The sequence below is a fragment of the Akebia trifoliata genome, chromosome 5 (assembly GCF_017979445.1).
Source record: "Akebia trifoliata isolate Shusen 1 chromosome 5, ASM1797944v1, whole genome shotgun sequence".
Classification (NCBI taxonomy): Eukaryota; Viridiplantae; Streptophyta; class Magnoliopsida; order Ranunculales; family Lardizabalaceae; genus Akebia; species Akebia trifoliata.
In genome coordinates this window covers 7862331-7885791 of record NC_141379.1, presented here as the reverse complement: position 1 = coordinate 7885791, position 23461 = coordinate 7862331, and the positions used below count along the sequence as shown (strand labels likewise).

General features: G+C 33.9%; 2 protein-coding genes across 2 annotated transcripts; one reads left to right on the top strand and one right to left on the bottom strand.

The window, feature by feature from the left end:
• The first annotated feature begins 300 nt into the window (after positions 1 to 300).
• LOC147401373 (uncharacterized) lies at positions 301 to 14607 on the top strand. Its single transcript, XM_086442654.1, has 12 exons — positions 301 to 580; positions 3036 to 3185; positions 3554 to 3721; positions 4700 to 4852; positions 4969 to 5121; positions 5717 to 5878; positions 6057 to 6245; positions 11977 to 12166; positions 12250 to 12481; positions 12895 to 13029; positions 13312 to 13446; positions 14170 to 14607. The coding sequence occupies exons 1-12, from the start codon at positions 394 to 396 to the stop codon at positions 14377 to 14379; spliced, it is 2064 nt and encodes a 687-aa protein (XP_086298780.1). The 5' UTR covers positions 301 to 393; the 3' UTR covers positions 14380 to 14607.
• Positions 14608 to 16724: 2117 nt separating this feature from the next.
• LOC147401372 (protein SPIRAL1-like 2) lies at positions 16725 to 19921 on the bottom strand. The gene is made up of 3 exons (XM_086442655.1): positions 19767 to 19921; positions 17232 to 17526; positions 16725 to 17009 (listed from the first exon to the last, which is right to left on the bottom strand). The coding sequence occupies exons 2-3, from the start codon at positions 17484 to 17486 to the stop codon at positions 16926 to 16928; spliced, it is 339 nt and encodes a 112-aa protein (XP_086298781.1). The 5' UTR covers positions 17487 to 17526; positions 19767 to 19921; the 3' UTR covers positions 16725 to 16925.
• Positions 19922 to 23461: the final 3540 nt, after the last annotated feature.

Genomic DNA, 23461 nt, shown 5'->3' with positions numbered 1-23461 from the left:
ACATCAGTTTGAAAACATAAGGGTATGACAAATATTCACCACAATGAGGAGGGGGCGAATATCTAAATCACGCTTGTTCGTAACCTCCGCTCTTTTCTTTTCTCACACCTGTTGTAGTAATTCTGATGCATTACCTAAACACCTGAAATCTTCATTGTTTCTTCACACGTGTTTTGATAAAGCTGATGAGCAGCTAGAAAGCCTGCAATATGCCTCGTTTTCTTACACGTGGCATAGTAATACTGATGCAGTGTTGTTCATATGCTTTATATGCATACAAAGAAGAAGATACAGAAGTAGTAACTGATCTCAGCTTCTTTGGTTTTTGGGTTTCTGGGTTTCTCTTTGATAGCTTGAATTCTGCTTTGGTTTTCGAAAACAATTAATAAAAAAATGAGATGGGAAAAGATTCTATTGAATGCTAGACCAAGAGACGCCCCAGGAAGAAAAGGTGGTATCTTTGGGCCTGAAAACAAATGGGGGCACACATGCAATGCCATTAAGGGGGGGAGATATCTTTATGTCTTTGGGGGTTATGGACTTAAGCGCCATACCAATGATGTTCATGTTTATGACACAAGTGGGTAGTGGATATTTTAAAATATCAAACTTTTTTGTTTTTGTTTTAAAAGATTTTTGAATTTGTTTTGAGTTTGTTAGTGTGAGTTATTTTTAATTATATTGATGTTTGTGGTGATGCTTTAGACATAAACAGTTGTGGGTAGTTTTAAATTTGCAGTTTATGAGGTTTTACTTTCATGTGATTCTTGTTTTACCCTGTTCATGAGTAAAACAATATACATTAAATTTTTTGCTGTTTGTGATGTTTTCCTTATGGGATCCTTATTTTTTATTTTGAAGTTTCAAACTCAATGGTTTTTTTTATTATATAGTTTTTTTTAATTTTTAACTAGTTTGATCTTGTTTTGAGATTGTCCTTGTGAGTTATTTTTCATCATATTGATGTTTGTGGTGATCCTTTAGACATAAATAGTTGTGGGTAGTTTTAAATTTGCAGTTTATGAGGTTTTACTTTCATGTGATTCTTGTTTGCCCTGTTCATGGGTAAAACAACATGCATTAAAAAATTTGCTGTTTATGATGTTTTTCTTTATGGGATCCTTATTTTTTAGAGAAATTTCCCAAAAAGTTATCAACTTTTGACAAAATTCCCATTCCGGCTAACTGTTCATTTTAATTTAAAAAATGAAGAGTGAGATTGCATGTTTTTCAAAGTGCTGATCTCGCTGGTTTAAAGTAGCAAGATCACTGATTTTTTTGTCTTTTCAAAGTGACAATCTCACTGGCTACAAAAGTGACGATCTCACAGGTTCGCAGCGATCTCGCTATTTTAAACCAGCTAGATCATCACTTTGAAAAACCTGCGACTGGATTTTCATGTGTTTCATAATTAAAATGAACAGTGACCCCGAATCGAAATTTCATCATATTCAGCTCACAAAATGGTAATTTATCCTTAAAATTTGCTGTTTATGATGGTTTTCTTTATGGATTTTGTTGGGTTATGTCTTCTATTCTTGTATATGGAGAGTCATCGTGGATTCAACCCGGATCTTTTGATGATTTGTTAACGACCTGTGTGACCCGTTGGTTTGGATTTGGATCCAACCCGTTTACCCTCTTTGTAACCCTAAGAGATGAAACCCTTAAGGAGTTAGAGAGATATACGAGAGGCAGAGTGAAATTGTAACCTAGTTCTTCTTTCGTTATCATAGTGAAATCACTGTTTTCGCCCGTGGACGTAGGTCAATGCTTTGACCGAACCACTTATATCTTGTGTCTTGTGAGATTCTTATGTTCCTGTTGATTTATACTTCAGATCTGAGGGTTCTTTCAAACATATTCTTTTTTTTTTGTTTTTTTGAAATTTTAACTCATTGATTTTTATCTTTTTCAGTTTTTTAACTAGTTTGAGATTCTTACTATGAGTTACTTTTCATTATATTGATGTTTGTGGTGATCCTTTTGACATAAATAGCTGTGGGTAGTTTTAAATTTGCAGTTTATGAGGTTTTACTTTCATGTGATTCTTGTTTTACCCTGTTCATGGTTAAAACAATAGGCGTTAAAATTTGCTGTTTATGATGTTTTTCTTTATGGTATCCTTATTTTTTATTTTAAAATTTCAAAGACATTGATTTTTTTTTTTTTTTTTTCAAATTGTTTATAGTTTTTTAAACTCGTTTGATATTTTTTTTGAGATTGTTATTATGAGTTGTTTTTCATTATATTGAGTTTTGATATAAGTAGTAGTGGGTAGTTTTAAATTTGCTGTGAGGTTTTTCTTTATCTGATTGTTATTTTTAAATTTGCATTTTAATCGAACAGCCTCTGCTGCATTAGTCCTGGTTTTTCTCTTCATGGGTTTTAGTTTTTATGCATTTTGATTCAATCTCCTCTGTTGTGGATGATATTTTATAAGTGCTTACTTTGATGCTTTGTAATTTTTCAAGTCAGTGCTTTGTTTTTCTAATTTTTATTATTTTTTATTATAGCCTTTTGAATTTGTTTGATGTCGTTTTGAGATTGTTATTGGAAAGTGGTAATCCTTTTGACATAAATAGTTGTAGGTGGTTTTAAACTTGCAGTTTATTAGGTTTTACTTCATGTGATTTCTTGGTTTACCCTGTTCATGGGTAAAACAAAATGCATTAAAATTTACTGTTTATGAGTTTTTATTTATTTATTTATTTATTATTATTTTTTTAATTTAATTTAATTAATTTATTTATTTTTTAATATGGGATCCTTTTAAATTTTAATTTTAATTTTAGTGCATTTTGATTCAACACCCTTTGTTGTATGGTGCTTACTCTGATACTTTGTAATTTTTGAAATCAGTATCTCGTTTCATCGAGTTCTTTGCTCTATAACTTAATATTGATTTATCTATAGTTTTTGGATTAATCTTTATTAGGATTCATTTATGATTGCTTTAATTTAATATATTACTTTAGAGATTGTTCTTAGAAAGTTTGATCAATTTGTTTTCTTTCCTGTTTGATTGATTGCAGCAAAGCATACATGGAGTAAGCGAATGGTAAAGGGAAACCCACCTGCTCCTAGAGACAGCCACACTTGCACCACTGTTGGAAACAACCTCTTTGTCTTTGGAGGTTCAAATGGAATGGAGACATTAAACGACTTGCACATCTTTGATACATGTAAGTCTTATATTAATTCTCTGGTTTCTAACTTTGACTTTGGTGCCAAGTATGTACTACATGTCGTGTTGACACTGACATTTATTTTTGAAATAAAAATATGAATCAAGTTCTATCAAGTTATATCCAAAATATTATCCATAATATAGGAAAGTTGGTAGATCTCTCGGCTGGTTGGAGGTTTTAAAAACTATTAAGCAGAATATATGTATTTCATTTTGTATTGATGTGTTATTGAGATTAAATCAGATTAAGTATTCTATGGAATAGCAGGGATTCATGTCCCCTTGCCTTTGATTTTCTTACTTTTTCCATTACATTACTTTAATTCAAGTGATAGATGCTAACCAGTTGTGGCATGTTCATAGCATCCAATACATGGATATTCCCAAGCGTACGTGGCGAGGGACCTGAAGCCCGAGAAGGACACACTGCGACACTAATTGGCAAACATATCTTCCTATTTGGAGGATGCGGAAAGCCCCATGAAAATCCAGAAGAAATTCATTACAATGATGTTTACATATTGGATACTGGTAAGCTTATATATTGATTGTTGTTCATACTAAAGCATCAAAGCATAAGAATATGTATGAGGCCGCCTTATCCTTCTCTTGCTACATTTCAAGCCACTCATTTGGGTACACACAAAAGGTGTTCGAGGATATGGTACTTACCATTTGGTGGGTCATACCTAAGAGGTTTCTAATGCCAAAAAATTTAAAAGCGTCAAATGATTGTAAAATGTCAATCCACCGAAAAAGTCTAAACAACTTGTGGTTATGGTCACCCAATTGGGTTGGTTTGTCTAGAACAATTTAGACCTCCTATGTGGAACCTAATGAATGTGGGTTCCTTTCCTTTATGTTGGCATATCATTTATGGCGCCCCTTTGTGTTGGTTTATGGCCCTATCTTGATTTATTTTCCGGATGTATCCTGAACAAAGTTTTTGGGTCCAAGATTGGCTTTTAGGGGAGTCCCTACAACTTCTAGGGGCATTTTCTTCATTAGAAAATGCATGCTTCTCCCTAGGATGCCATATATATTCCAAGTCCAAAAACCCTCAAATTACATTCTATTTTCGCAATTGTCATTAATAAAAAATTATCATCACCACCCATGGACGTAGGCAATCTTGCCGAACCACGTAAATCTCTTGTGCTTTGTTTTCCCTGTTTTAAATCTTTGTAGTTTATCAATCTTAATCAATCTAAGGGAGCTTTTTCGCTTTGGTTTCATCCCTAGGGTCTACCCATCCATTCTCTAAGTTTTTTCCTTGATAGAAAAAGGGGCCTTTTTTTTGGATTTAATATAATGTATGAAACTCGTTTTGGAGAACAACTTATAGGATTATAGTGTAACACATTTACATTTATCTTTGTCCAAATTTATATATTCTTTTTTGGGTACACATTATTTTGGATCCTCAACAAGTGGCCATTGTGTGGCGCATTAATATCGATAGCTAGTGAAACAAGTCCTAGGAATATATCTTTTTTTATACATTTGCAGAAGCCTTAATATGGAGACGTGCAATAACATCTGGAACTCCGCCAACTGCGCGAGGTAGTCATACCTGTTCAGCTTGGAAGAACAAAATGATCGTGGTTGCTGGGGAAGATCCGTCGGATTATTACTGTTCCGATGTTCATATTCTTGATACAGGTTCTGTTTTTTTTTTTTTTTTTTAAACTTGGTTCTCGAACCAGAGCTATATGAAACATGTGTTGTATTTGTTTCCTCTTTACGATCAATTGGTTATTATTGTTTTCTTGTATCAGATACTCTTGTATGGAAGGAACTACATACTTCGGGTGATCTACTCCCAGCTCGTGCAGGCCATACGACTGTTGCTCTTGGAAAATACTTGTTTGTTTTTGGAGGGTTCGCCGATAATCGAAGTCTCTATAATGACCTCCATATGCTTAATATCGGTACGTATTAATAATTATTTTTTTACGATTCATTTATGTAACTCTTGGGAGAAATTGTTATATATCATGCTATCAAAGTATACTTCTTGAGGAAAGCTTAGGTGCATAGTGGGTAAAACCTCTGGGGTCAATTAAGTATCACGACACATATGCAAGTATGTATTTCTAGGATCTCCTATACCAATCAAATCTGATGGTGGTCCCATTGTTGGAAATTTTGAAATTTTGCTACATAAAAAATTATTATAAAAGGATTTTAACTAATTCAACCAATTAAATAAAACTTCAATCAACCTTGGAGTCACATGAACGCTTCTTGAAGCTAGTTGAAGCCTTCCATTTGTGCAAATCGGCTCTATTTTTGTGATTCAACCAAACAGTGACCCAATCCAATCTCCCATTGTGCTTGCACTACGCAATCGAGACAATGGATTGACCTAGTCAAATCACAGTCTCTATATATCATGATGTCAAAGTATACTTCATGTTAAATGTTATGTATGCATGCATGCATGTATGTATGTATGTATGCATGTATTTATGTATAAATCAATGCCCGTGACATTCAAATTTTTTTTTTTCCCAATCTAAGCAGATACTGGTGTCTGGATCAAGGTAGTGACAACAGGTGATAGACCTTTACCAAGGTTTTCTGTGGCAGGAGAATGTGTAGATCCAAGGAAGGGTGTCATCATGTTCATTGGCGGTTGTGATCACCTTCTGGAGCCCCTTGAGGATATGTATTATTTGCATACAGGTTTAACCTTTTTTATATGACTTTTGGTTTCTATCTATTCTACTGGGTCCTCAAGTAGCGTGATTGTTCTTCTTTTATATATAAACCTTGTCAAATTGACTTTGGATGTTTATGGATCTATATAACTAAAATTTGAATTTCTTTTGTTTCTAATTTTCCTTGGGTGTGAACTATTTAGACGTAACAATGGATTACGTCCAAGATGTTCAAAGGGCAGATAAACCCTCTATCCGGAAAGAATTGAAGAGAAAGTGCCATGAGCATCCACTTCCCGTGAGCTTACCAATGAACGATAGAGGCGTGCTCAGACTTGGGCCAAGCCCTGATGTCTGCCAAAACATGCCTCTGCTGTGCTCTTATCAAGCAGGCAAGAACTTGATTGCTCTTATTGTGTTTATATCACTCTTTCCAATGTGCTAGAATTATTTTTTTGCCATTTTTTTTCCATTGTAATAGTAGTTATTCATATATCTTAATTTTTTTTTAGAGATTTTAGTTGATAATGTGACACCTCATGGTTTTTACCATCCTCACTATTGTTGTTAACCTTATTGGACCAAAGGGATTTCGTAGCTCAACCAAGTCAACCTTATCTAACTCTAACTAAAGAATCTCAAACACAAAGACTAAGTGCATATACTCCACTATTTATAATTCTTTCCTCGTAATTAATGTAGTCCAAACCAAATGAAAATACCTTCATTAAATTTTACTTTACATTAAGTAAATCAAATAAATGAAAGTAAGAGTAACACTAAATTACATATTTCTAACACATTTTCCATATTCTAGAATGCATTGTTTGTCTTGGATTGAGATACTTCCCCTAGTGTTGTGGAATATATAGTTTAGATGCACTTGCATAGAACCTTCATGATTCTGAAAAAAAGTTGTTCCGAATTTGTGGATTGTTATTCCTCATTCTTTTCGATGATTCTTCACTTGTCACACAACTCTCCTGTTTCCCTATCATACATTCTAATGGAGATACAACGTGATTTGTCTCTTTCCTTCCATATCCTACTTGCATTTTTCTCAAAAAGTAGACAATGAGAGACTTTGCATTCCCACTTATTCCCATAGGAATTAAATCTCTCAGGAATAATATGTACTTGACATAATCCTTTAATTTTATACCAAATTGGACTGCAAAGTCCATTTCTTTAACACTTCCCAACTTGAAGTCCAGATTCTTACTAGGTATCTTAGTCAGTTTTAGCTTTAAGGCATCGACTAGTTACTTGGATATCACGTTGATAGGGCTCCCATTGTCATTGAATGGACCCTTGAAAGTAATTCTTAGCTAATTGAAAAAACTAAACTTATCATTTTAGGTTCTATATAAATACATTTGCACAACCCCAAGGGGTTGGCCTAGTGGAAAGCCAAGCCTTGATAAGCTCCTCGGTCAAGTGTTTGAAACCACACGAAGCTGTGATTTCCTTGGGACCACCCTCCAGGGTCTGGTTGACCCTTGACTCAACCAATTACATGTAGGACTTTCCGAGGGGGCGGTGCATGTGACTGTGGGATTAGTCTCACCCGAAGGGTGGGGATACCCACGATAAGCAAAAATATATATATATAAATACATTTGCACGTAGGAATGGCCCCAATGCGAGATATCGTAAAGGATAGTCGATTGAGATGGCTTGGGCATGTGCAAAACGAAAACTAGTGCTGAGTGCTTTGATGAAAGTTGAAGGATCTAAAAAGGCAAAAGAAAGAGTGAAAGTGATGCAAATTGATTTAGTAAGAAAATAAAAATTAAGCTAGAGTTAAAGAGAGAAATATGATTTATGTTGCTGATCCAATATTTTGGATAAGGCGTAGATAATGATGAGAATTTGTACTCATCAAAAGAAAAAATAAATATTGTATCTGCATATTGAAAAGTGGGAAATTTGATAATTTTGTTCAAGAGGTACTCAAGTTATTCTAGCATTGTCTCTACTAACCCTCATTGTTTAAAATGACATTTTGTTTCGATGTTTCGGTATTTCATAAACTGAATCGAAATCGAAACATATGGGATCTTTATTCCAAAATATTCCAATACGTCACATTTTAATTAATGAACTATTTTCTTTTATGAATAAATATAGAAAATTATATTAAGCAATTAAATGAAGGTTAAAATTAAATATTACGAGAACTTGAGATCTCGTATTTGAGTTCAAATCTTGCGAGATCCTTAAATTTACATTTAATTTTATCTATCAAAAACAATATTACACCTTTTCCTGGGTTTCTCTAAATCAGTCACGTCGAGTACACTTCTGAAAAGTTAAGTCTCCGCCACTTGACTTCAAAGTCGTATTAATCGAAGTGAACTCTACGAAGAAGGCTCTAGTACTCTATTCTAGAGGATAGTTGGTTTACGGTGGACTTACCTAGATTTTTACCAATTCCCAAACTATGAACACTTCAGGAGAATACATCTTTGTTCTATGATCATTAACATAAATCTTTCTTTGAAAAGAGGTAAAACAAATCCTTTGATTTTAGGCCCTTAGTAACTACACATAGTTGAGTGTCTCCGATGGTAAAACTTCAATTATTTGTAGTTTTGATTTCAAGTGTTAAGCAAATGGCTCTGAGGATAGGAGCAAAAAACTACTTTTCAAGTCTCCTCATAATGGATTTGCCATTTCTTTACAAGTGATTCTCTAGCTAAAAATCCTTTTCAAAAAGCACCCTACAAACCAACTAAAGATTTAAGGGACAATTGTCTGGGAGGTCGAGGTCCAAGTCCTTAGTAGCGGTTGACCCGGTTGCCCGACCAAAAGCAACATCAAAGGAAAGAGCATCCTAGTTATCAATTCCAACTTCTCCACTAGTTCAAGATCTTGTTCGAGCAGATCGAGTTGTTTCCACTTTCCACTCCCTACAAGCTACGATGCGAGTTCAGGCGCCTATGTTGTTGTTGTCTGCCGGTATTGCTGCTAATTGGGATCGAGGATATTCAAAATGGATACTTTACATTTTCCAACAGTTATTACAAATTCCCTCAACCTCTAATTATAGTCTAAGTGCCATTGACCATATATTGGCAAGCCTAGTTCGTCAAGAATATCTACACCAAATTCTTCCTTTCAAAATCAAATATTCAACGAGAACTTGATCCATCAACTATCTTCAATGTTCCAGAACATTCCAAGACAAACATTGTATTTATATGTAGATAATAACATAAGTAAATTTTAATGGACCTTAGAAAAGATATTTCAATTTGTTATGGTTATAAGACATATTTTGAAAAGAGAAGAAAATGGAAAAAAAAAATACCTCATATAGTGACTAAAGCCAAAAAAATATCTCAAAGCTCCCAAGATCCCCCCCAACCCCCCGAATGTTGCCTCTCACTAGAAATGTTATCCCAGTTAAAAAGAAATTTTTTAGAGAAAATTTCGTTGAAATTCTCGAATCACTTGCACCAGAAGAAGAAAATCCTTGAATTACTAATGATGACATACTGAAAAAATGTCTTTTCCCATCAAAGACCAAATCCTACACTCCTTTTATGAGCTCCAACACATAAGAAAAGGAGAGATTGACCAAAATACCATTTTCCTGCCAAAAACATTTGCGAGCTGCCAAATTCAAAATTAACAATTTAAAGACCTAGAGAAAATCAACATATTTGGGAAACGAGGGAAAAATGGGACCAAATGACATGCAAAGTCACAATGCTTCGATCCTCCAACTATCTTTAATGTTCCGGAACATTCCAAAACAAGCATTGTATTTATGCATAGGTAATAGCATAATTAAATATTTTAATATATTAAATGGACCTTAGAAAAGATATAACATTTTTATGCCTATAAGATATATTTTGAAACAAGAAGAAAATTGTTCATAAAGAAATACCTCATACAACGATGAAAGCAAAAAAAAAAAAAATACCACAAAGCTCCTAGGAACACTCCTTCATGTGAATAAAAACGAAAGAACAAAGAAGACAAAAAAACACAAGGATTTTCGTGGTTTGGACGTCCACAGATCAGAACAAAAATAATCACTATTTTCTTTTTAGTTTTACAGCCCTAAAGATCTCTATTAATAAAGTCAAGAGTTGCTAAAACGTGTTTATCTCCCAAAAATAGAAAATCCTTAAGAAAATATTACACGATTGCCCTTTTCATAATCCTAAAAAATACCCCAGGCGGGGGCGCTGCCCCTTGACCCTTGCAACTTTGTACCGCCAACAGAATACAAGACACTTACACAATACTTTCCCCTCGCTCAAATGATACCTCTCATTAAAAACATTATCCCAATTAAAAAGGTAAATTTTAGAGAAAGTTTTGTTGAAATTCTCAAATCTCTTGCACCAAAAGAACAAAAACCACAAATTACTACGAATGACATACTAATAAAAATACTCCTTCCCATCAAAGAACCGATTCCTACGCTCCTTCTATAAGCTCCAACACATAGAAAAAGGAGTGAGTGACCAAAATACCTTTTGCCTGCCAAAAAATTTGCGAGCTACCAAATTCGAAAAACAATTTAAAAACCTAGAAAAACCTACAAATTTAGAAAAGAAGGGTGAACTGAGACCAAATGACATATGTGAAGTCTCATTGAATCAAAAGGTCGTTAACTAACTCACCATTGACTTTACACATGGAGCAATAATCCACATCGATCTTACGAAAGGAGGGGAAAACAACTCTTTGGAGCCTAATGATACAAATCCTCTCTCACTTCTGAAATTATGAGAGAGGAGGATTGTTGACATCCGTGGTGTATGCTTCTGATATCTAGTTTCGTACTGTTAGGTGTAGTGGGAATAGAGGTAAGACAAAACCAAATTGGTCCATTTTTCTTCTCAAAGACTGACGAGTGCAAGAATGAAAATATTTTAAAACATTATGAAACTGGCATTGAATACCTCGAAACATTGCAGGTATATAAAATAATTGAATTATGAAATGATGGTTTCAATAAAGGTTTAAGTGGTGAAAAAGAAGGGATTGACATGCCTTGGTGATGGGCTATTATTCACCATTGTAGTAGCTATAAAAGACATTCTAATAACATGCTTCTTATGTTTCTTAGCTAGGGAAAAGTTTACCTTAGATAGAATGAGAAATAAAGGATTTATCTTCCTATCCAATATTTGGGGATAAGACGTGGTTGGCAATGACGATGATGATGAGCAAGGAAAAATCTATGCCGTGTGTCACATGAAAGAATAGTTTAAAGTTCCGCACCATTTTAGAATATTCCAGTCGAGACCAAAATGAAACATGGACCCCAAAACATTTAATGTTTCAGTTTTCCTTGGAATGTTTCATTCAAGACAGTCTCAGATTTTCGTCTAACCGAAACATTACCTTGAGATGAGATACGCCACCTAAAAGCATGGTTTGAAGTTTCAGACCGTTTCAAAATGTTTGGGCTGAGACTAGAATGAAACATTGAATGTTTCGGTTTGGCTTGGGATGATATGATCGAGACATAGTCTCCTATTTTACCTAACTGAAACATTGCCTAGATACAACATTTTAAACCCAATAAAGGATTGTTAACAAGTATTAACGGAGAATATGTTAACATAACGAAGAGTGTCTGCTTCCTATTTTGCTATTCTTAGTGTTACTTATAAAGTTATCCAACGTTATTAGGCCAAGGAAAGAAAGACACTATTAGTTCATAAGACATTTGTATTAGTTATCAAATCATTTGACAGCAACTTGATTTAAATAATATCACCGCGAAATCTCTTAACTAATTAGGGAAGTTTTAGTAAATCTATGTAATTAGACAAGAATTTCATCACTGTCACTTTTTCATGATATTTTGATATTTTATTGCTACATTTTCATGAGAAGAACCCAGACACACACACACACACACCACACACACAGATTTTTTACTTTTTATATCTTGAAAAGTGTTTGTGATCAAATATTTTGGGGTGTCATTCCATAATATTTAAGTGGCCAAGCTTCATGCATACATGTGTATGTTAGACCTTGTTAGTTTTATGTATAAATTTCTTGGATAATGACTTTAGACAATAGTAATCTCACAAAGAAAAACTTGCACATCTTTCTCGTAATGAAAGGATATGTGTTTCAATGCAGTAGTAGAGAACTCAGCATCACATGAATCTGGGCAATCTGAAGTGGTACCGTTTGAAGCTACTATTACTGGAGCTTCATCCAGTGGTTACCAAATTGAAACTACTATCGGTGGACAATTTCTTCGTGGAATAGTGTTCAGACCACCAGGCTTTCCAGGCTTTCCCGCTGAAGCTAATACTCACCTCCATAGGTAAAGAAGGTCTATTCCTCATCTTCTTCTTTCTTCTGACCACTTTGATTTCAATAACCTTTTCTTTGAAATTTTGGTTCCAGTGGGTATTCCGATCCCGGGAAAGCCGCGGCAAGGGAAGCTCGTCGTGCAAAGACTAATGCCCGTCGCCAAGCCAGACTTGAATCTGCTAGACGCTTCCAGCAAGAAGTGGCACACACATCAACAAATGATATTCATGGAATGGGGAGCACATCACAGGAAACCTCTTTGGTAACTCCTATTGCTTTCATTCCGAACAATTCACCACCCATTGAGCCTTCTCAGTCTCACATGGTAATTCACTTACTCCGTATCTTACATTGGGTAGTCTTTTAAGCTGTTTTTTGATTGTACTAACTACTTACCCAGAGAGTATCGAGCTATTATATCTTATACATTAGTATCTGCAAAATTAAATGTTCCACGGGGATCCCTATTCCATAGATCAGTGTCGACAAGATTATTTAGTATGATTGGTCACTAGTTGCCTAATCTGGCTTCATTATAGTTATAATTTATCTTATAAAATTAGTAATATCAACTTGCTTAATTTGGAGTCGATATTGTGGTTTCCCATGCGATCCACATGGCTCAATCGTGTCTGATTTGTGGGTCACACGGCAAACTTGATAATTACATGAAATGGAGAATCTGGTAGAGGATGTTGTATTTGAAATCAGATTTGCTAAGCCAGGTATTTCTTGCAGATGCCTAGAAACTCAGGAACTCCACTTATGCTTCAACCACTTGCGATGAACGATGGAATAAGTAATCTGCCCAACCCTACTTCTTATGCATGCTCTTCTGTGGCAGTTATGGATGCCGTTCAACCCCAAACCATGGTATGGACAACGAATTTTAATCTTTGAGAGGCACATCCATATGTATATAAACCAGTGTTTTATTATCTAGACCAAACTATAAACTCAGACGCTTTAAATAGGATCGGGGGCATTTGAACCAAATTGTTGATTTTTAGGAAAAATATAATAATTTCATTAATGGACCAAATGTTTCTGTGAGTCATTTTAGTACAAAATTTCGAAATGTTTTGATTCCAAGAAGATATATTTGGTAGGACTATACTTTCGTTTATGATTTGCTAAGTTGGGTGTTTCCTGCAGATCCCTAGGAACTTTGTTTCTCCAATACCACCTCATCCAGTTTCTACATTCAATGGCATGGGCAACCCACCAGCAAATCCTGGAAATGATCTTTACCATGCAACTGCCATGGACGCAGTTCACATCCCAACTTTGGTATGTGCAATGAATTTAATCCTTTAAGTGGTATATGTCTATGCATCTAAACATAGTGTTTTAAATACAGAATTTTGAAATGTTCTGTTTTTGAGAATAATTCTTTTGGGAATGATTATATTTTCAATAATATGGACCAACTGTTTTTATGGATAATTTTAAATACAAGATTTCAAGATAAGATTTTTGAGAAGACTATGATCTCACTAATGGAAGAGACATCAATAATCTAACCTTAATAAGGTATAATGAATATTATCTTTTAATGATAAATAAAAGAAGCTAATTAGGAAAATCACACATTTGTAATTTCTTTAATAAATGTAAATCTGTCAAACCAAATTGACCATGTTCCGGCCAATTTGACAAATTGGTTCGTGAAACATTGTTCAAAGGTCCTACGTCAGTCCAACCAATTTGAAAAATTTGTAGTCCAACCATTGTTTTGGTTTGAATATCAAAAGACCAATCTTAATGGACCTAGTTATAGTTAACATTCAGTAGAAACATTATTCGATATAAATTCGAAACATTATTTGATATAATTTCATGGACTCCAAACCATACAAGTGATTGCACCAATATGTGATCCTATCTGGCATTTTCTTGAACCATTTGGCTCTGACATTTGCATTTGTGCTTATAAATGGATCAATATCTCAATCTTATATTTCAATTGGTTGGTATTCTCTCATGATGATCACAAATATTCTCTCGTTGCAGGATCTAATGACCCCTCTCCCGACACCACCGAGGAGCCTGATGAGCCAGCTCCAGACACCACCACCAAGGAACCTCATGACCCAGCTGCTCATGACCCAGATCCCGACACCACCAATGAACCTAATGACTCAGCTCGTCTCACCACCGCCGATACATGTTCACTCCACGAATGAACTTCCCAGTAATATCAAACTTGAAAATGACGAATGAAGTCTCGAAGGGATTCCAAACATGAGCCAACATGGATTCATGGTTGTAGTTTCTCTTCCATGCGAGTCATCCGCTCAGAAGCTATTATGAGTTATTTTATATTTAGATACCTTATGACTTGAAACTGCTTTATGTTAGTAAGTTCTGCCATCTCATCGATGGGAAACTTTGGTTAAGTTATTGTTTGTTGTGGTAGGTTCTCTTAATGGTGATGAGAAACTTGGTTAAGTTATTGTTTGTTGTGGTAATGGTAATGAGAAACTTTGGTTAAGTTATTGTTGTTATTGTTGGTTCTCTTACTGGTAAGCAGCACCATGTGTCATTCTGATAAAACGTGGAATCCCAGAACAGGTCTCTAAATGCTGACGATGGCGAAGGAAGACCTTTTCTTCCTCATTTTTAATACTGCAGGGACCAATCATACAGTTCTGGGATTACTGAGAACTGATACCTCTAGTTCAAACACAAGCTAGTCTTGATCTTTATGTAAGATCAGCTTAAGTTTGGATCCAAACTGAACTGAGGTTTCGTGACGTGCTAAATGACAAGGTATGCAAAAGTGTTCGACATGGTAATCCTAAAAAAATTTCAGCACGGTGGCACAGTCGTACAAATATGAGTTTGTGGCATTAGAGATTTACCTAAAGTAGGTCCTTGGGCGGATCCCAAGTTAGTCCCAAGACATTGGTCTCTAACTAGAAAAGTGAATTTCATTAGTTTATTTGGAAACTTTAGAGAATATTTCAATTGTTGAAAACATTAAATATTTATTACTAATATAGAATAATAATAATAATAATAACAATCTAAAATAGCTACTTGAGGTTGTGAGTAAAGTAGAAACATTAGGAATGCTAGTCAAACCATAGCAAGCGTGTGAAGAAATAAAACCAAGATATAGAAATAGGAGTAAAAATATGTAAGCTGTAGACTAAAGTGAAGCCATGATGGTTATGTGGGGTTAAGGTAGAAAGTTAGGGTCGGTTTGTTAGATTCCAACTTCTGCTTCAAGATTCTATGTCTAGGAGAAGCAAAAGTTCAGAGTCTAGGAAGCTGCTTCCAAAAGAATCTTGTTTGCTACGACGAAAAAGTAGTAGATGAAGTTATAGAGAAAGGTCGAATTGATTATATTGTTTAATCGATGAGTTAAGAAGAACGAGGGGTGAAATCATCATTTCACTCTCATAAATTTTTCGGTGTTGGCTTCTATTAGTGGCTCTCGTGCGAGAGCACCCCCAGCAAGTCTTCCACCTTAGATGTGTGAAGTTTCTTGTGGTATGATGTAAAACTTAAATATTGTTAATTTAAGATGTAAAATAGATAATTTTATATTTTTATTCATTTAATAGAAGATAATAGGCAAAGCAAAAAAAAAAAAAGACAAAAGATGATCAAGTAGATGTTTGAATAGAATGAAATGTGAGTACAAAGACCCCGAAATTGCTTCCCACTCGGACATTTTAGAACATTGGCTCTCACTCACATCCGCGCCACACTGTCAGTAAGGATAAATCAATTTTTTGCAAAGTAATTAATCCAGTAAACCGTGGCAAACGAGTTGTCATGACACAACATTTAAATATTAATTTATTTCAGACATAAAAATTAGGTAAAACTAATTCTATCATATACATGGCAAATGTTCAGAAGAGCATTGTTGTGCCGTTGAAATGTCGCTGTTTCATCAGTGCATGGCAAAACCTCAAAAATTGTTAGCCCTAATATAACAATGGGTTTCACCAAAGCCTTCATGGCCTCTTGGAACTTATGCCCAAAGTTCGAGCAGATTTATTCTAAACACAGATGGGTCCAGAGGCAACGTGGGTGGTGAAGGAGCCATTATCAGAGATTGCAGAGGTAATGTGGTGAAAGCACTGGCGGTATTGACCCAAGGCAAGGCAGTCCTATTCCATGAATTGCAAGCAATCCTCAAGGACATGTTAATGGCTGGGGAGGAACACATTCAAGCTCTAGAGGTCAGATCTAACTCTCAAGTTGGCATGGCCTACATCAAAGGGAAGTGTGACTCCTTGGAAAGAAGAAAGGTTGTTTAAAGACATTAAGACTAGGGCTGCCCTATTCCAAAGCATTGAGATCAAGTTCACGTTTATAGAATGCAACCGAGCAGTAGACTTCCTGGCCTCCTATATCTCCCTCCCCTCTATTGGTAGGGGGTTATGTTCACCCACACGGATATCCCTAGTTGTCTTGTGGACATCATTTGTAAGGATGCCTCTAGACACAACTATGATAGATTGTAATCCTTTTTCTTCTGGGTGGGGGTCTGCCTAACCCCAATTTAATCTTCAAAAAAAAAATGCACTAACTCAAAATAACCAAACAAATGGATAATAGAAATTCATTCATTGACAGCCATTGAGCTTGCAATGGACATTCATCAGTTGAGCAAACCACAACAATTCCACAAAGAAAGGGACTATATCACATTACACAATCGAATAGTTTTGGGATATTTTGTTTCTTCCATACCACCAAAGGTTCTAAACATTAAACAATAATAATTCCATGCTCAAGGGCCAACAGCATTAGTTACTACCACCATTGCCAAAGAGGTAACCAAGGGAAGATCCACCACCAGGGGCAGAGTGAACCTTAGTTGAAGGTCGATCCTGCACCCAAATACACAAACATAATTGAGGAAATTAATCCACAGTAGAAAATGGGATCAAACCGATTACAAGATGCAAGTAGCCAAGTTGATACAAAACCAAAAAAACCAATATCTGGTTTAATCAGAGTTTGGAAAGGTGGGTATAACATACGGCACAAGAGGTGGCATAACATTATTCAAGGAATTGCACCAGATGATAGCAACTAAATCGTTATCATACCGTGATAAAGTTGCCAGTGTTCTGACCATCAGCACGGAAGTAGTTGTTGGCTTGGCTCCCTTGGATGCCTGCTGGAATTTGCTTACTGTTATCCACTGGTGGCGAGGCATTGGCCTTCTTGGAAGTTCCATTATCTGCAACCTGGGCATCATTCTGTGCAGCTGGTGGTGCGGCGGAGGGCTTTGGAGCCTCGCCACTCCCAAACAGGTAGCCCAATGAACTCTGCCCTCCTCCGCTGCTGACTCCACGACCCATTCTCTTCAAGTTCTTTTTCTTAAACAAGAAGGCTCAGACCCTGCATACAGTTCCCAGAAGATTATGCAAGTAATGCAATTTGAGGTTAGAAATGCATGAGACACAACATGACTGGACTTTAAATAAAAAAAGCCTATTGCCAACCAGCAGATGGTCATGCACAGATGGGAAAGAAGGTGTGAGCAAGCTCACATGAACTAGCTCACTTTTTCAAGATCTTCCTGAGTACATTATAAAATAAAAATCTGCCACACCTCTTGCAAAGCCAATCTATTGCTAAGACTTGAAAGCATTTAAAAAAACCCATTGATGTTTTGTGTGTTTAAGCCATAAGGCCTCCACTTCCCAATGTAATTCTCCAACTGCAGTGATATGCACGCAATCTCCAATACTAGGTCCATAGAGTACCTTACAACCATTACAAGTCTAATCTAACAAACAATGTCATGATTTTGGTATCAACTTTGGATTCCAAAAATTATAAACCCCTGCCAAATCTATGATAACTAATAAACCCAATATGATTTCAATAAAATTTTGAAACAAGTTTATGGATAAACTATGAGCAATCTTTAAATGATTAGCAACCAAAACCTTGCCAAAATTAGTAAAGATAAATGGTTCAGGACATAGCAACTTAAGTACAAATTTGATACTAGAAAATTCGAAGCGCTTGGTTACAAAAAAAAATAGCACACTTCAATGCCTTGATCATGGGTTTTCTAGGAAAAAGGACTTACCAAGCTATCATTGCTAACAAACATTAATTGAGGGGCTCAATTCAGCACATTATATTAAATACCCATGAATACTGAAGACAATGCCTCAGTGTACCCAACCATTCATAATTATGTTGCACCAAAATTTGAACTCTCCTTGTTAATAAGATGGCTAAAGGTATATGAAAATGGCACAGTTATGATATCAGGCATCCGATGTACATTTATGCGACCCGGGCACTTTGTAATAGACGATATCCCCAATTCTCAAGACACGGCTAAGTAGCCGTCCCTCTCATGACGTGTTAGTTTTTACTATAAGCAGCAGGAAGAAGCAGGACCATCAATACACATAAAAGCAACCTTATGCCCAAATCATCTAAGTATTGGAAGATCCCAAAGCACAAAGTACTTTACTAGACAACCTGTGAAACTCCAAAAAAATATAAAAAACATATGCCTTGTTCATTGCATAACAAATGAAAAGCAAATTGAAAACTAAAGTCAATCCCCATGGTAAGAAGCATCAGACTTATGACACATGACATCAGAGGATGATTACAAAAGTATAAAGTTATTATTATAAGAAAAACAATGAGATTGTCTAGAGTTAAGTGGTGAAAAGGGTGAGATACCATTAAGTTGAAGTCTTGTAGATGGCATGAGGCTACATCCAAAGAAAGATATAAACGAAGACTTAAATTTACTACTTCAAAAAGAGAAAATAAGAAACTTAGATCTTATAAATTTCAAACTTTGTAAGGCCATAACAAAGAAATGAAATGTGCATGCTAGAGACAATAAGTTGAAGTGGTACTGTATTTTTTTCCAATTAAGTAAACTTGAGTAATTATAAATCCACCCAATTGGGTAGCCTTAACGCCAAGTGTGATAACATGTAAGCCTGGAGGCTGTTCTCATCCCTGTTATGAGAGATGAAATAAAGGAATGGGCCCTTCGTATTATTACTCGAGGAAAAATATCAAAGGTACTAAACAATAAAGGGAAATGCATAAGAACCCTAAATTCTAATGGGGAATTTAGGGTCCCCAACTTGAGGAGAATTATTAGGGAATTACAAATTACACCCCTCAACAACGTTGCTGGACTATTATACATCAAAATAGAGATTAACCAACTCAACTAACCAAAATCCTACACGAAAAAAGTCATAATCACCAAGGTTTATAAGATCGAAAGCAACATCAGATCTTTAAAATAAAAAAACAAATCCATCCAGATTTACAACACTGCCCCAGAATCGCAGCTCAAGAAACGCATTAGAACACATTAATGTCCAAAAAAAGAGAGACAAATATCGAAATGGCACCAACAAAAGCCATGAATCCACTCAAAATGTGAAACCGAACATCAGATCAGAAACAATAAACATCATTAAAACACAAATCCATCACATACAATCATAAGTACAACCTTAATCACAAAAACTAAACCGTTCTAGTGCGATTCTTGGTGATATTTAACATTAAAAACAACAATTTAAATACTAGAGAGAGAGAGAGAGATCTGATGGTGGAAACAGAGATCTAGGGTTTCTTACCTTGTTCTTCCGATCTAATCCGGAGAGATGAAGATTCAAAATTTCACTTGAAAAGCCGAGAGAGAGAGAGAGACAGCGAGTGTTCGATTGAAGAAATTTATAGAAGAAAAGGAGATCTGATATGGTCAACATTCGAGGGGCTAAGTTTAAATTAAAGGCTAGGGTCAATGATAAAATACATCACCGAATTACCAAATTGTAATGGTCCACTTATTTTCAATCATCGTCCGTGACCGAGATGACTCGGACGAGGCGAATCATTATCGCATTAACTTGTCCAAGATCGATACGACTCATCTGAGATTTAGCAAATATTGATCCAACTATCAAATTAAGTTTTTTTTGTAATTTTTTATAAGAAATATTTTTAAATAAATATGATCGGAAGTCGTCAAGTCTATCAAATTAAAAATAAAATTAATTTTTATTACAAATATATATTAATAAATAATTTTGAATTATATTAATTGATTTATCTCAAAAAAGTCAACCCGATATCTTGAGATGAGATTGAATAATGAGTTTTAAAATTATACTTTCTAATAGCAATACTATATTAAACCAGCCAATGTTGGGTGTAATGATCAGGGCTTAGGACTTGTAGTCGAAGGAATTTGGGTGAGTAATGGAGTTACAAGAGACCAATTGTTGCCTCAGGGCTTCTACTCGAAGGAATTTGGGTGAGTTATGGGATTCCAAGAGGCCAATTACTTCGCCTCTGCTAGTCAAGCTCAGGCCTACATGTTCCGACCTATCGTCAAAAGAAGGAGAAAAAAAATGCAAATTGTTCTAATATATAGAGAGTTACTATCTCACCCCCTGATTTAGGATTCAAATTTTTTCAAATCTCGAGGGTAAAGCGAAAAAAAAATCTACATGAAGATCTTCAAAATTTAAATATGATATGAATTTCTTCTAAATAATTTCAACAGAGTTTCCTCTAAAAATTAGACTTATGAAAAAATTTTACCTATAGAAATATACCTATATAATCAAAATCATAATCCATTTTATTTCAACTACCATATCATAACGAATATATATTACTCAAAAACATATCACAATTACAACTAAAAAGTGTACATAAATCAATTATACATCTTGTATTGATCAACAATTATCCATGTCATAAACATTAATTCTCACTATCTAAATATCTACATACAAAAGTACACAACATATATTATGTTAATATATACAAGGAAATCTAAAACTACACAAAATATTTTCACTAAATTCAAATCTCAACTCACATATGATAGAAATAGTGTTCATCATCCTGATCTTGTGATCCCTCTATATAAAGTTCCCCATTAAGAATAGGCATCTCGGTAATTGAGACATCTGAAATATTTGTTGGTAAGATGAATAACAGGAAAGTTACTCAATATGAAACTCACATTTCAAATTAGTAGTCCTAATATGAATGGATAAACAAACTAATCTATTATAAATAATACAGGTTTTTAAATAAATAAACAAAACAAATAACACTCGAAACAAAGTAATCTTTAAGAAAATATTACTGAAATATCTCCATCTCATAATAAAACAAAAGAAACATAAACACATCATAAGAATATCAATCCTTGTGATGTATTTGATAAAAATAACGAGGTACACGACCAATACAAAAGTATCAATATGTATATCGATGTTTTAGTATTTAACCAATGTGAAACTCACTGTCAGTTCCTAATTTTATGGTCGATCTAACAACTTATCATAATTGATTGATCATATTTTCCGACTAAGTTTGGTCGTTGTTCCTTAATGGAGATTAATCATTTGACTACTATAGACTGTAAATGATTATTTGACAAGTCGACTTCATCGTACCTCTATGGTATGCATATGTCATCAATTAATCTAGTTATCTACAAACTATTTTTACAGTATAATTTTTTGTTTTCCAATAAAGATAAGATAAGAATTTCTTGAATAATAGATACAAAAATATTTTTAAGTGGTATCATATACTACCGGAGAGAATATAAAGCCCCTATTATTCTAAATTAATTAGTTATTTCCGGAAAGAGTTACCAATTAATCTTATAGGCATTCATTACCCCTTTAATGAATAACAAAAATAATAATTATATTTTTTAAAATTCATTTGAAATAAATAAAAATAAATTTTCAAGTATGACGATATTTCTAGGTATTCTACAATTATAAACATGCAACAATATATCGAAAGCAGTAAACAAGCAAGCACACCGTCCTAATTACATCTTATGCTCTATTACATAATGCTCAAAAGTACTTTAAACTTGAAAATTTCTTAATACAAAGCACTTACAGGCAAAAATCTCATTATCAATTATAAACAATCGAGACTTTTATTCTCAATTTCAAATTTAATTTAAATATTTCATTTTTTTCTTTTAATAGATAATCACCCAATGAAAATACATTTTCAAAACAGGGCATCTTAATAGTTTTAAAATGATTACTCTACTAAAATTACTATGAAAATCAATTCGTTAAACAAATTGATTTTCTGGTTACACTCACACAAATTCATTTATTTTTATTTCATGATATGTAAATATCAGAGAAAATATATAAAATGAATTATTCTGCAATTCGATGCATGAATTTTGACTGTAAATTATAATAAATTTAAAATTAACTATAAAAATTGAAATAAAACATATTTCATTAAAAATTATACTACGAATTTGAAATTATAAGTTTTCTACCTTCGCAACTATGTTTTACGCATCCCTATACAAAAAAATAATTTTTCTAGTTAATCTTCTCGACGATTCGACCAAGTAATCTGATGACTAGATAGATCTCAAAGTTGTAAATATTTTCTTCATTAGTGCCGGACTTAATTCTTATCCTAAATGCGTTTAAATCTTGATTAAATACAACGTGCGCGAATCCAATTTCAAACTCAAGCAGTCGCTGTTTCGATTTCAATGTCTCGATTAAAATAAACATCCGTATGTTTTTAACCTTATAATAATATAATATTTTATATTATTATATATAAATGAATACAGCTGTTATTCACAAATTCTAACACTTTCTAACAAATAGAATATTATAATAATATATTATATAATATAATAATATAATAATATTTATTTTTGTTTTAACTACATTCTAACCCTTTAACATTTTCATAATTTCAAATATAATCTTTTTATATAAATAATTATAACTAAACCCAATTTTAATAAAATAATTAATTTTTATAATATAAAAATAATTAAATATTATTATTATTTTTCTATATATTTTTATTTTCTTCGTTATGTCTGTTACATTAGACCAGTTTAAACTATGCATCTCAAATTTTCGAAATTCTTCATCGATTTTCCTTTATTAACCAAAATATCTCATTACGCCCCAAATTTTCTTGATAAAATTAATATTTTCATAACTTATCATATTAAATTCGGATTTAAGCATGCTAACAATCTAAACTATGTTTTTCGATGCTTTTGAATTCAATGGTAACGTCCATTTGACTAAAAGAGCTTCTTATAAAATTTTGAATTTTATCTACTTCGACTAAATGTTCTAATTCTTCGATAATAATCATGATAAGATTCTCTGAATTGTATATTTCATTTAGCAAATTCTCCTTCTATAAATTGTTATTTTAGATAGATAATTTCATGATTTATTTTTAATAATTTATTTATTTATTTTCTAATAGGAAAATAGGTCAATATAGT